The sequence below is a fragment of the Austrofundulus limnaeus genome, unplaced genomic scaffold (assembly GCF_001266775.1).
Source record: "Austrofundulus limnaeus strain Quisiro unplaced genomic scaffold, Austrofundulus_limnaeus-1.0 Scaffold280, whole genome shotgun sequence".
Lineage (NCBI taxonomy): Eukaryota > Metazoa > Chordata > Actinopteri > Cyprinodontiformes > Rivulidae > Austrofundulus > Austrofundulus limnaeus.
The window spans coordinates 546919-560747 of NW_013952682.1; the positions used below are offsets into that span (position 1 = coordinate 546919).

General features: G+C 38.2%; 1 protein-coding gene across 5 annotated transcripts in view; it reads right to left on the reverse strand.

Moving 5' to 3' along the window:
* The window catches only part of ate1 (arginyltransferase 1), an 86324-nt gene that overhangs the window by 39140 nt on the left and 33355 nt on the right, over window positions 1–13829 (reverse strand). For all 5 annotated transcript variants that reach the window (XM_014021158.1, XM_014021157.1, XM_014021156.1 and 2 more), the window contains one exon: window positions 8047–8228. In XM_014021158.1, the coding sequence (XP_013876612.1) occupies window positions 8047–8228 (182 nt within the window). The remainder of the gene's footprint in view (window positions 1–8046; window positions 8229–13829) is intronic.

Consider the following 13829-nt stretch of genomic DNA (forward strand, 5'->3'; position numbering starts at 1 on the left):
ACAGCGACAGGGTCACTAGAGGATCATTACAACAGAACTGTATAACTCCACTATGTAGAACCTCATTTGGTCAGACTACCTTTTCATACAAAAGTGCAACATTATGGAACTTATTGCCTCTGCAAATAAAAGCTACGTTTCGCTCGTGGTCAGAGGCTGAACTACAACATAAAAATGAACGGCTGGCAGGAAAGTTGACGTTTTAAAACTTAGTAAAAAAATCGATACAGGGCTTTAGAATATCGATACAGTATCGGGAAATGAAATATCGCGATATTTCAGTGTATCAATATTATCTTACACCCCTACAAATTAGCTGTAGCTATATACTCTTTGTGCAATGCATCATTTACAGACTTGAGCTGTTCTATGTTTTTGTATGCATTGTCCCTGTTAAATAAATAAATATAAAGATAAAGAAAGAAAAGTAGCTAATACCAGGTAAATAGTATATAAAATATAATAAGCATTTCTCCCAACTATGTAATGGTACCAGGTTAACTACCATCAATGCACTCAGCATTTCTAAAACTGAGACCAGAATGTTGTTTTTATAATACRTTAGATACCTTGTAACTATCAGGTATTTACTTGGTTCTAACTGGGTACATACCAGTACATATTTTGTTGCAATACATAAAACAGCCCAGACTCTGTTTTGTGTGTTGTTACTAAGTAAACAGCTCCTTGCAGGTTTTAGTCATGTGAATATAAACCAAGCTGATAAGAACTGATGAAATATAGACTTTTTATTAGTTTTCCTGTCKTTAGATGGTGTTAAGAACATATTTAAAATGAGACCATCAAATAAGCACAGCACACTGGTAGTAGTGTGAATTCACAGGCAGAAAGAACAATTACTGGTACTTTAACTACATTTAAGTGTTGGCCAACTAATTCAACACGAGCTTGTTTTTCATCTTAGCCTACGAACTGCATATAAAGTGAGGTCCATTAGGTCCAGCGGCCAAGCTGAGGAAGTAAACAGCCACTCGGTCTCATGTCATTACACAAAAACAACTGCCTTCACTCAACCAGCATCGAGCCCCCCGGGCAGAAAAGGAGGGGAGCGTGTAAATTAAAGGTTTAGAACTTGCAGGATTTATGTACCAGCTTCAAATACAGTAAATGTCTTGCCTGCTTTATTTCTCCTCAATAGTTTCTACCTTAATTGCATCCTTTTCTACCTAAAGCCCTCTTTTCCTTTGGCCATTTCCTTTGCTCTTCCATAACTAAACTCTAGCTTCTCTTTTCCTCTCTTTTGTTTCACTCTTCCTTCCACCGCTGTGTTTCGCCTGCTTAGGGCAGAGGGGGAGAACTGCCTTTCTTACAAGACTTGAGCGAGAGAAAAAGAGGCCTTAAAATAAAATAGATGCACTGAAAAATGAGACACGGGACAAAGCAGGGCAGGCGAGAGAGAGAGAGGGGGGAGACAGCAGGAGGAGAATATAAAAGAGGAGGGTCAAGAAAGAGAAAAGAGACGGAGAAGAGAGGCAGCGAGAGCAAGGTGCTGGAAGGTCACCCGCTTTCTGCCAGGTTCCTGGGTTCCCATCCCCTCGCCACAAAGGGACTCGGCAGGCCCTGAATGGGAGGAGGGGGGGTCAAGAGAGGGGAGGTGCCCATTCACAAAAAGCCATGTTTCCCTCCCTTTCCTCGAGGCCTTCACACACCCCACCTCCACCCCGTGGCAGCAGCTTGAGTCTGCCATTATCCCCTCTTCAGCCATCTGACACTCCAGCACAAGCCAATTATCAAGCCCTCTGCTCCTGCACACACACACACACACAGACACACACACACACACACACACACACACACACACACACACACACACACACACACACACACACAGTGATAGCACATACCATGAGGTGATTATTGCAGGTTTGGATTGAAAACAATTCATTACATAATTCCAAACCTAAAAAACTAGAACCAGATATTGTTTGTGTTTCTGTGTTTTGGTTTGTGCTGGTTGTGTAAAATGCTGACTTCACAATATTGTTTTATTTTTGTTTTTTGTTGTTCTTTGCAATCTGGCAAGTTCTGCATACTCTGTGCTACTTTAACTGCTAATATATGAAAACATTCAGGAGTCGGGTGTTACAAGTTTTGTTTTTGTAACTTTTATACTTTAAAAAACTGACTTGTAAAGAAACACTTTCAATAAAAACATCTTCAGTTCCTTCACAAGCATCATTCTTTCAGAGTAGATTTGTTTAAAATAGTATCGTAGCTTTTAGCTTCCATACAGCTACTTTTACTTTAAAGTTTTTTTTTCTGTTTATTACTTTTTAGCTTCTAGCTAGCCATTGATACTTATAGGTTTTTAATATTTTTAGCTTTTAATAGACTTGATATTTTTAGCTGTTAGCTACCATTTGGCCCCTTTTAATTTCAGGTTTATTGCTACTTGTTACTTTTTTGCTTCTAGCTATAACAGCTTTTTAATACCTTTAGCTTTTAGCTGAACTGTGGACTTTTTTTTAAGCTTATAACTGGTGCTGCATTTACCTTTCAGTTAGTCGATTTATACCATTAGATGAGATGTAATAAAAGTTTTGCTACTTTTAGTGAAGATGTTGCTACTTTTGGCTTTAGGCTAGCATTGATGATTATAGTTTAATACTTTTCGTTTTAGCTAATCTTTTGATATTTTTAGCTTTTAGCTAGTGTTTCACCACTTTTACCCTTCAGTTAGCTTTTTATTCTATTAGCTAGAGTTTTTATACTTTTAGTAAAAGATTTTGATATTTTTGGTTTTAAACTAGCATTTAGCTTCATTTAGCTTTTAGCTAGTGTACTGTTGCTTTCAGTTTCAAGTTTGTGCTACTTGTTGCTTCTTAGCTTCTAACTAGCATTGATCAATCAATCAATCAATCAATCAATCAATCAATCAATCAATCAATCACCTTTATTTAACCAGGTAGAACCCAGGTAGAAATTGATACTTAAAGCTTTTTAATACTTTTGTTTTAGTTAGTCTTTTGACATTTTAGCTGATATTTTGCCACTTTTACCTTTCAGTTAGCTTTTCCATAGCTCAAGTTTTGCTGCTTTTAGCTTCAACAATTTAATTTTCGCTTTCTAAGCAAATTTTAAAAATCAGACAGCTTTTGTAGACAAAGTAATTTATTTTAGCTTAAATACATTTTCTCTGTGTCACTTTTCTACACAGTAAAACTACACATTTTCTGAAAACTACACATGATTTAGGTCACCATTTGTTGGTGCCCATTCTGACAATATTAGTTTAGTTTATGTCAAAAGTAGATTAAAGCTAAACAACAAATAATAAATGATATTAGATGTCTCATAACTAAACAGAATTTTCTGCCTGAGGCAGCGAATAAAAAGTGATCCGAGCTGCTTCAGAGCCTCCGGCACGTCTTGATGTGCCTGTTTGCTTCTTTTCCTTCTCAAGACATCAGGGTTTGTGTCAGAAGGAGCTTAACTCCTGAATAAAGCCTCCCTCAGTGTCCCCCTCTCCTGTTTCACTCTGGAATCACATTCAGGMTTTTACAATCTTAAATCTTTTACCCTCTTATCTTAAAGAAGTCCTTACATTTAATCTAAAGTTAACCAATCACAATAACCAAAGGTTTATTTTTTCTATTATGATCGAACAAATATGTCCTAAAAATCATAGGAGCTGAAATGATACTTGTGTAAAATCTCTGAACTTTTTGAAAATTGTTTTGTTGTGCCAAAAAGAGTGCAGCGTTTGTTGGGTTGACCACATTAAATGACTCAATGATAATAGAAAAMTATAAAGTGTTGCCAACTACTCAGTAAAAAAAAGTAATTTTCAGTGGTTCTAAAAGTCAATAAATGACATCATCACCTAAACTGCGTAATTGTCCAAATCCATGTAACGTAATGGACATTGTATGAGAGAGGAATATTGTTGCAAAAGAGACAAAAATTGAGTAAAAAAACACAAAATATTTAGAACTACAAACTATTTTATTCTTGTCTTAACATCACAATTCCAATCCTCCTCCTTCATCCAGGCTTAGGAAATGTGACGTAAAAAGAAYGATGGGCGTTTTTACGTCGGTCTCCAAAAGTCTTCAACAACAACAGAAAGTATTTTAGCTGTGGTTTTTTGAAAAAGGGTAATTAGAGGGGTCTGAAAACTCATTAAATTTAAGGTGGTATTATGTTGCTGTATACTATGAAGCAGTTTACTCAGGGTTTCTTTAAGAGATCTAACACTTTGTGCTACTATAAAGCTGGTTATCAACTCAATAACTCCAATGGTGCTGTGCTATAAGCTAATATTTCAGTCTTTCAGTTTTTGAGGGAAAAATCAAGAAATGAAGATCTCCACTTATGATGTCACRAAAAACATTATCTGMCGCTCWCTCAAAAGATCGTACAATCGGCAGAAAAAGACGTAGAGCAAATTTGGACACATCTGACTTCAGGAATTCTTTGACAGACTTGGAAAGTGAACAGATTTGTTRAAAACGTTGGTGTTTTTGGTTGCAGTAGAGCACTGTATGAAGCTAGCATGGATGCTACGAAAGTAAAGCTAGCAGTAGGCTTCAGTAAAACCATCATAAGGTTTGCTGTACCTGTTCAAGGATAGGATCAGTGTGGTCCTGTGTTGGTCTTTTACCTCTGATAAAAATGTTTGGAGCAGATGTTGTCCTTTTTACTGGTCAAATTCAACTTGTCCCATCGCTCAAATCCAGCTATTAGCTAGCATCTTAGCTTGAGAAAAGTGAGAAAAAAATACTCCTTCTATGTTGGGATGATGGTTGTATCCTGAGTCACTCTAACAAGAATGATAGCACAATGTTTTATGGTTCTGCCGGTGGAGTTTGATGCTGTTTTATACATTTATTTAAGATTAAACTCAGCTAAAACGCGTACTGTGATTGAAACCAATAGAGCCGCTATCGCTACATGGGTAGCAGACGTAGTCACGTAACTAGCCTGAGTGGAAATCCCCATTCCCATTGTCCTGATGCATCTCAGTAATCCAGGTAAAAAAAATCAAAAAGAAAAAAATTGTATAGGTCTTCTGGACGGGTTCTTCTCTAATGAAACGTTTCGTCTCTCCTCCAAGAGACTTCTTCAGTCTGAGAGTTTCAGGCTAAATTCAGGCTTTTAAACCCTGCCTCCATGTGACTGATACTCACATCACATGGCTATCGTTGACACCTAATTAACACCTATTGTTAAAGGGGGTGGAGTGATACTGGCAACAGCCGCACTGTAGGAGGGGGACAACTGAAAACGGAGGCCTCCACCTCTGTTTAATGATGGACAGTCTTTCTTCACAAAAATGKCTTCTTTTACTCCTCTCTCAAACCAACGTTCCTCTCTATCAAGAATGAGAACATCCTCATCTCTGAAAGAGTGACCGCTGGCCTGTAAATGAGTGAAAACTGCAGAGTTCTGGCCATTAGATGTAGCTCGTCTGTGTTGGGACATTCTTTTGAACAGTGGTTGCTTTGTTGCCCCGATGTATAACTGGTCGCAGTCCTCCTGGCACTTAACAGCATATACAAYATTGCTCTGTTTGTGCCGGGGCACCGGATCTTTGGGGTGAACCAGCCTAGGACTGCGACCAGTTATACATCGGGGAAACAAAGCAGCCACTGTTCAAAAGAATGTCCCAACACAGACGAGCTACATCTAATGGCCAGAACTCTGCAGTTTTCACTCATTTACAGGCCAGCGGTCACTCTTTCAGAGATGAGGATGTTCTCATTCTTGATAGAGAGGAACGTTGGTTTGAGAGAGGAGTAAAAGAAGCCATTTTTGTGAAGAAAGACCGTCCATCATTAAACAGAGGTGGAGGGCTCCGTTTTCAGTTGTCCCCCTCCTACAGTGCTGCTATTGCCAGTTTCACTCCACCCCCTGTTAACAATAGGTGTTAATTAGGTGTCAACGATAGCCATGTGATGTGAGTATCAGTCACATGGAGGCAGGGCTTAAAAGCCTGAATTTAGCCTGAAACTCTCAGACTGAAGAAGTCTCTTGGAGGAGAGACGAAACGTTTCATTAGAGAAKAACCCGCCCAGAAGACCTATACAATATTTTTCTTTCCCCATTCCCATTCTTTGTACAACTTTAGAAAAAGTCTCTTTGTGGATGAAATGAAAATAAAGTGATTGACTTTCTTTTAGTTTTAAACAATGAAATTATTTGGCAGCTTTGGAGCGCTAACAACAAACATTGAAACCAGGAGGAAAATGGTCTTGAGATATATTTTACTAATTTTCCAACTTATTACAAGACAAAAATATGTTTTCTAGAGTCAAYAAACAACTGGAAAGATTTCAGCTATTCTGGGTTGTGTTTTTTTCCAAGGCCTCTTCCACACAAAGAACTCTGTTACACTTGGACTATCATAATACGCGGTGCCAGACTGTACTGTGGATGAACCAAGGAGTTCCTCCTAAAGTAGCAGCAAATATCCTGACCCTATCTGTGCTGATTTAGTGCACGATTACATCGACACACACGCCTAAACGCCCAAAAACTCACAACACTTACACACGCCAAAATTAAAGCCGAGGTTCCTCTGGTCCCCAAATCTGAGCAGAAATATTTTTAAAAGCCTCCCTCACAGTATTGAGTTACGTTTTACAGGAAATGCCGGATGTGTGAGCCTGTCGAGGATGTGTGTGTTCTCTCGTTTCGTCTTGGAGGAGAGAACTGTCATCAGCCGAACCACAAATGCAGCTCTGCCGACACCAATCAAATGTGAAGAAAGACATATTTCTCTGACTTTAAATAAAAGAGTAGTTATGGTGCAACAAGGAGTTCTAAAAATAAAACTTGGGAGGAGACTGAGATTGAAACATGACGGACAGCAGGGAGAGRGTGAAAACTAAAAACATTAACAATTCAACAAGGTAATCAAGGTATTTAAAGCTAAACCTGACTAACTGAAACATTAGACATTATTTGATAAACATTTATTTCAACTATAAAATACTGCAAAAAATACTGTATGTTTTTTAGTTTTATAAACTATTAAAAAACACAYTGTCACAATGGTGCCATATTATTTACAACACAAAGCATACAAGAGTAAATTATCATGTTTCTAGGTCCTCSGCCGGTGCAAGTTTTTACTGAGCTCTATCTACCCTGAAGGTTCATCTTGGAGATTATCCAGCACTCAGCCCTTTGAGATAAAACCAGAGTGCTAGTGTTAGCGCCCAAGCTAGTACATACATACATATATACATACATACATACATACGTACATACTCACACACATTATTTATTAGCGTCATAGCTAATACAACCGTATGCATATATAACATAGCGTTAGCATCCAAGTAAAAAAAAAAACAATATATATATATATATATTGTATATATAGCACCCAAGCTAATAAAAATATACAYGTGGATATTTAACATTAGCGCATGAGCTAATACTGATATATACATATGACGATAAAGCGACCAAGCTAAAACAAATATATACATATTTGATTATATAGCGTTAGCACCCAAGCTAATACTAATATATACATATATGATAATATAATGGTAGCACCTGAGGTAATACAAATATATTTATATAGCTTTAGTGCACGTGCAAATACAAATATACACATATATAATGATAAAACGTTAGTGCTGGTGTTGTCGCCACATATTTGTGTGTGTTAACGTTTGCATCACCCAAGCTAATGAGAAAGGGGTCGCTGCAGTCACTAGRAGTTTTGTTATGTGGGAGAAGTTTGTCCAGTATATGATTGGTCTGTTTGACGTTTTTGGGCATTTGTTCAAGACGTGATTGGTCCAATTAACTATTTTAAGTGTAAACAATATGGCGATGTCCATGCGACAATATATGTTTTAAAATGGAAAACTAAACACTGTATTTTACAGTCTTTGCTTTACAATTAAAGCAAATGTTTATCAAATAATGTCTAATGTTACAACTAGTCAGGGTTCCCTTTAAAAACAAAGGAAAAATGAAACTCGATATGAAATTTCAAACTCAATACTAATATTCAGACACCATAAAAGCAATGATTTGACATAAAACTCGGTTCTCATATCTAACCTGAGAGCAGAGTAGGAACCTAAAGACAGCGATGCAAAGTCTGGATGGTAGTACAGGTACACAGAGGACACACAGGTAGGCAAGATGTCAATGACTCCCACTGCCACGATCTGCCCGTCCAGCCAATACTGCTGGTGGAAGGAGCCGTAACCCACCTCTGGGCCATCTGGAGAACTTTCCGCCTGGGACAAATACAAAGAGAAAGAAAAGCAAAAAGACATAAAGTTTGTTTTTAAAACTTAAAAAATAACAGTGGAATGAAAACACAAAAGCTCGGTATTTATCAGAGACAATATTTTACACTGAACCAATTTTTCAGTCTTGTGTTTCAGTCCACTTAGACACAAACACATCTGTACAACGGTGGATTTTAAATCCTGAGCCTCCCTGCCTGGCCTCACACATTATGTGTGGGTGTGTACAGTAGCCTCACATTCAGCCGCCTAATGGCTCCCAAATGTGGAGTGAAAGCCGGAGCAAGAGTGGTGGTGGTGGTAGGGGGAACTAACCACAGAAACTCTCCGGGAGAGGGCTTTTTAATAAAAAGAACCTGCATGAGCAAAAATCTACTTCACCACGCGGCGGTGGAGAGGTGCCAGGCTTTCTCCTGTGTGTCTGGGTCTGCTCATTCCATGTGGCATGAAAGAATGTGGGTGTAGGTGTGCACCCCATCTATTGAGTCTATCCCATTAACAAAACACTGGAGTTTCTGACAGACACAGTGTTTCTCATAAGGACCTGCATGCTGGGTTTTTCACTCGAGCTATTTTACTGCTTTTATCCCAGAGGCTTAAGTCTTCAAGCTTGGGGTTGGGGTTAAAAGTCATCTTATAAAGGTGGGGTTTATATTTGTGTGCGTCTCTCCTCGGTGCGCTAGTAACAGGACCCCGGTCCTTCGCCGACATTCATCTGGACACAGTTAAGCTGTGCAGACACTGGTAGCTATCACAACACTGGAGGAGAGCTCACTGGGTCATCTGGTGAAGCACCAAATTAAAACTGACCAAAGAGAAACAAGGCACATACTTCTGCACACCTGGAAAACTGTGACCCCCAGAAGACTGATGGTTTTAAAAACAAAGCTGCATCACAAAAAGCCTGACCTTCAAACACACAGATTGTGGATAGTGGGGGTAGGACATGAAACTGTTCAAATAGCGCTCCACATTAAAGGCTGTTTGACTTCTGTGTTTGCTCAAACGTATGCTCAGCTGCCAAATCTGTGCGACTTAGATTTGGTCATCTTTACTTGTCCGAGTCCCTCCAGATGCAGACCTGACTTTTGTCCAAAAACATGGCAAGCAAAAGGTTTTCAGCTAATAATTTTACAGTATCTATATTTGTTTATATAATAGGAAACAATGTGTTATGTCCAAATGTTTTAACTTTCCATGTGGAATTCCACAAGGCACCTTCCTCAGTCCTTTACTGTTTTATTTTAATGAAGGACATGCCGTATGTTGTATTCAGGGTTCACACAGGTTTCAGTAAGTTAAATCTAAGACCTTTTAATGTCCTTTTAAGACCATTACGAATGGCATTTAAGACCAAACCGACACATAACAGGAACGGTCAAATGGTCTCAGAAATTTTAACATAAACTTTTACTGCTATCAATTTAGCCATTTAAGAATATTTAATTTTAATACAAGAACACTAAACTATTTTAATGAAATGGTCATATCTCTGAAACCTTCATATCGACTGCTGTGGATCGCTTTCAACGGAGTACAAAAATCACTGATATCAAGTCAAGTCTCATTGAAAACACACTTTCCCATATTTAAACGACAAGCAGTGGACATGACTGAACTTCTTTATTTTTGGGCAGGTGAACAAACTGCCGTATGCGGGGGTTATAATGGCAAAGAGGTCAAAAACATGGAAGTAAATTGTGCCATATTTTACCTGCAGTCTTCACAGGGTTTGTAGTTTAACCATGTACCAAGACCGGTAGCAAACATAGCCTTTCATGAAGACAGATCACGTGAACCTCTTATTACAGCACTTTACTTTGTTTATTTATGCAGCCAACGCTTCTGGGAATGATCCAAAATAAAAATAATTAAGACTTGACAAAACTAATTTTAAGACCTTGGATGAAAATTTGGGCGTTTTTAAGACATTTTTTAGGCCTAAAATTTTGATTTTCAAATCTTAGACTTTTTAAGACTTTTTAAGACCCTGCATGAACCCTGTGTATTGTTTATGAAGATAATACAATATATGAATCTTCTGATTGGTTTAATCAGGTAAATAGGGCTTTGCTACAAGAACTATTGTCTGAGAACAGGTTAAAACCTAAGGAGTCAACAGGGATGTGGTATTGGATTCTACATATTTTGTCAAACAAACTCTAATGTTAAGTATTCATTTAAATAAGCAACAAATAGAACAAGGGAAAGAAGTTAAACTGCTGGAAGTGATAGCTGATWAAACATTATCATGGTCTACATACTGTATATTCAGAAGATTGTGACTAAAACGAGTAGAAATATTTCAATAAATTTGTTGTAAATCTTATTTCAGATCTCCCAAAATAAAGAAGATGGTGGTGCAGGCTTTAGTTTGACGTCATCTTGACTACTGCCAAGTAGTTTGTTCTGGTGCAACATGAAAAGATCTGGATAAATTTGATCAGAACAGAGCTAAAGGACTGGTTGTGATTTTAGTTTAAGTACGGGAGTCTGTCTATCTATCTATTAAGGTGATGGGTTGACTTGTGTAGTTATCAACATTTGGTTTTGATGAATTAGTTCTTAATTTTATGCATCATTATTCTAGTAATGGGAAACAATGTGTTTATTTATTGTTTTTTGTTTTAATGTATTTGTTTTACTCGTGGACACCAGGAAAAATAGTCTTATCCCAAGCGAGGACTACCGGTAATCAAGACCCTTTCTAATAAACAATAAACAATTATGTGAGCCAAACTAACTTTCAATTTCCAGTTTTATCCAAGTCAAAAACTAAACTATTGGTCATTTTTAAGCTTAGGTTGAGTTCTGAAGATCTCAGGAACACTTCATTGTTGTTTTATGACTCACATTGGGGTCACAACCACAGCTTTTTGGGTAGCATACCGTTTCTGTGACCAATGGTAAGCCAATACTGATTCATATAAATACTTTACCCACAGAACATTGGTACAAGATGTCTGAGAGCTAAACGTGATCAGCTGTAAACAGGAAGTGCTGGTTGAGGGTAACAGTCACTTAACTTGGGTCAGTATGTCTGTGCGCCCATGGCAGGGGGAACGGCCTGTCTGTGCGAGCCTGGTATTTCTTGGCACTGGTTCCCCCCTCAAGAACACTGGAGCCTTTGTAAGAGGCCCCTACTCTGTCATTTATGAGTTGTAAGTAAAAGGAAAGTGCACGAGGGGATTTTACTTACCCCACTTCAGCTGTACGTTAATGTGAACGCTGTAGTAAGACATGTAAAGGCTTTCTTGTCTGAGTTTGCAGGTTTGTTTGGACGTTAGGCCCCCTCCCCGCCCGAGTCCGATCGAGCCTGACTGACCTGTGCAGCACTTCAAACGACAGCTTAATGTTTGTGTCCTCGACACTGCGACAACCATCTCAACATTCCCCTGGAAAACTTCAAACGGGCCCAGAGCTTCCACAGTAGCTCCAAATCGCTCACATATGGCCTGAACACAGGGCCATGTGAGCAGCGTGTGCACAGGTGGTTGTTGTTTTTAACGTGGGGTTAGAAATTAGCTGAACTTTGCTGAGAGAAACTAGTATATAAAACTTTGTTTGGGACACAGTCGAGTGAATGCAATGAAGCGTTCATACGACCGAGTCCCATTTTCCTTCACGTACCTCGTTCCACAATTTTTGTGTCATTTCAACAATTCATGTSTGAAAACTTTCAGCTCCTTTGGAACATTCCAACTGTGACTACTGGTGTTTCAGCAATTTATACTTTGAAATATTTAGCTTTTTCTGCCATTTTTGTTCTTGTTGAAATTGAATGAACCGGTTTTCAACATCCTTAAAATCCTTCAAAATRGTTAAACMTTTCCTGCAGTTTTCACYTTTTGTTCTGGTTCTGCTTTATTTTACTTCTTTGTGATAATTTCAGCTTCCTTCAGCTTCTTTTTTGCTAATTTTAGTTTCTTCTGCTATTTCAGCTATCTTTCTGTCCTTTTCAGCTAATCTGTTGATTATTTTTTGTCCTATTAGCTTCTTTCTGCCAATTTTAGCTTTTTTTGCTTCTTTTAGTGTTATTTAGCAAATAAAACCACATTGAGCTACTTTCAGCTAATTTTAGCTTTTTTCAGCTAATTTCACCTTGTTGTGATCATTTCAGCTTCTTACTGCCAAAACTATCAAACATGTGCTGTTTTTTCTTTGCGCTAAATTCACTTTTTCAGCTAATTTTCTGCTAATTGCAGCTTTTTTAGGCTATTTTACAATAAATTGCAAACTTTTTGTGCATCTTTTCTGTTTTTTTCTGCAAAAATCGTTCAGGTTTGAGCGTTTTTCGCAAAAACAATGCTGATTCTCGAGTTCGTTTTTATAGTATTTGAATAAATTTAAAATAAATCTTTAAATAAACTTAGGCTTTTACTTGATTAAAAACAAAGAAACAAAATTGAGAGTCTGTACGACTTATATGAAAAGATGAAGAAACTCCTGCAAACCTTTTGAGACATTTTGGAGGCTCCGTCAAAAATGTGACTGAAAACTAGAGCCCAAAAATTCCAGAACAGTAAGATACAGGTTTTATTTACTGACAAAATAGAAAAATTAGAAAAACACAACGTCCTAAAATTGACCTAGATGTAAAAACTAYGAGGCTGAAGTCGACATGACTTCATGCTGCTCGTTATATTTTAAACACTGACGTCTCACCGTTGCTCAAAAAGCACATATGTTCTGTTTCTGTGTGTAAATGTACTGGGAAATGTTAAAAAAAAAATAAATAAATAAATAAAAATAAATGAGGGAAAAAGGATCCAGGTGATGTTAATTGCCTGAATTTTAGCATGAATCCTCTGCAATTTTGGTGAAATGGAACTCGGCGACAAACAAACACGTCGGGCAGCTGCAGCKGAGTTTGTGAGCGTGCAGTTTGCGCATGCTCGCATGAATTCAGGCTTACATGTGAGCCGAGCCGCACTGTTTGCTAGTCCAGGCGGTGAGTTGTCTGTCTGTGTGTGCCTCTAATGGCACTCTGATTGGAGACAGATGGAGAACAACACGCAGAATTTGATGCAAAGTAATTCAGCACTTGGGAGAGAGACAGAAGACCAAAAAAAAAAAAAAAATCAGATTGTTGAGCAGAATAAAAAGAGGTTTTGGGAAAGAGGTGAAATGAAAAGAAGATGGTCATCGAAATCAATGTGAGGAGATGATAAAAGCAGGAAAATATGTTCGGCAGCAAGCCACAGTGTGAACATGTGTTTGTGTGTGTGTGTGTGTGTGTGTGTGTGTGTGTGTGTGTGTGTGTGTGTGTGTGTGTGTGTGTGTGTGTGAGCTGTGTAATTCAGTGGGCCTGGTCGCCAGCTTTGACGAGGTGATAAAAGCTTGTTTCCTATAAACACTAACGACGTTCATTAGTGAAGACCTGAGGGGGCTCGGGGGGCAGAGCTGAGTGACTGTTTGTGTCAGTCAGTCTGAATGTGCCTCTGGATCTATTAAAGTGGCTGCGATAAGTGTTGCTCTAATTTCTGACCCCACGGGGCCACTGGCAGCAAAAAGTGCAACTTATTCTGTTTTTATTTGTATGACATCATAGTTCTGCCCGTTGTTGGAACATTTAAAACTATATATATA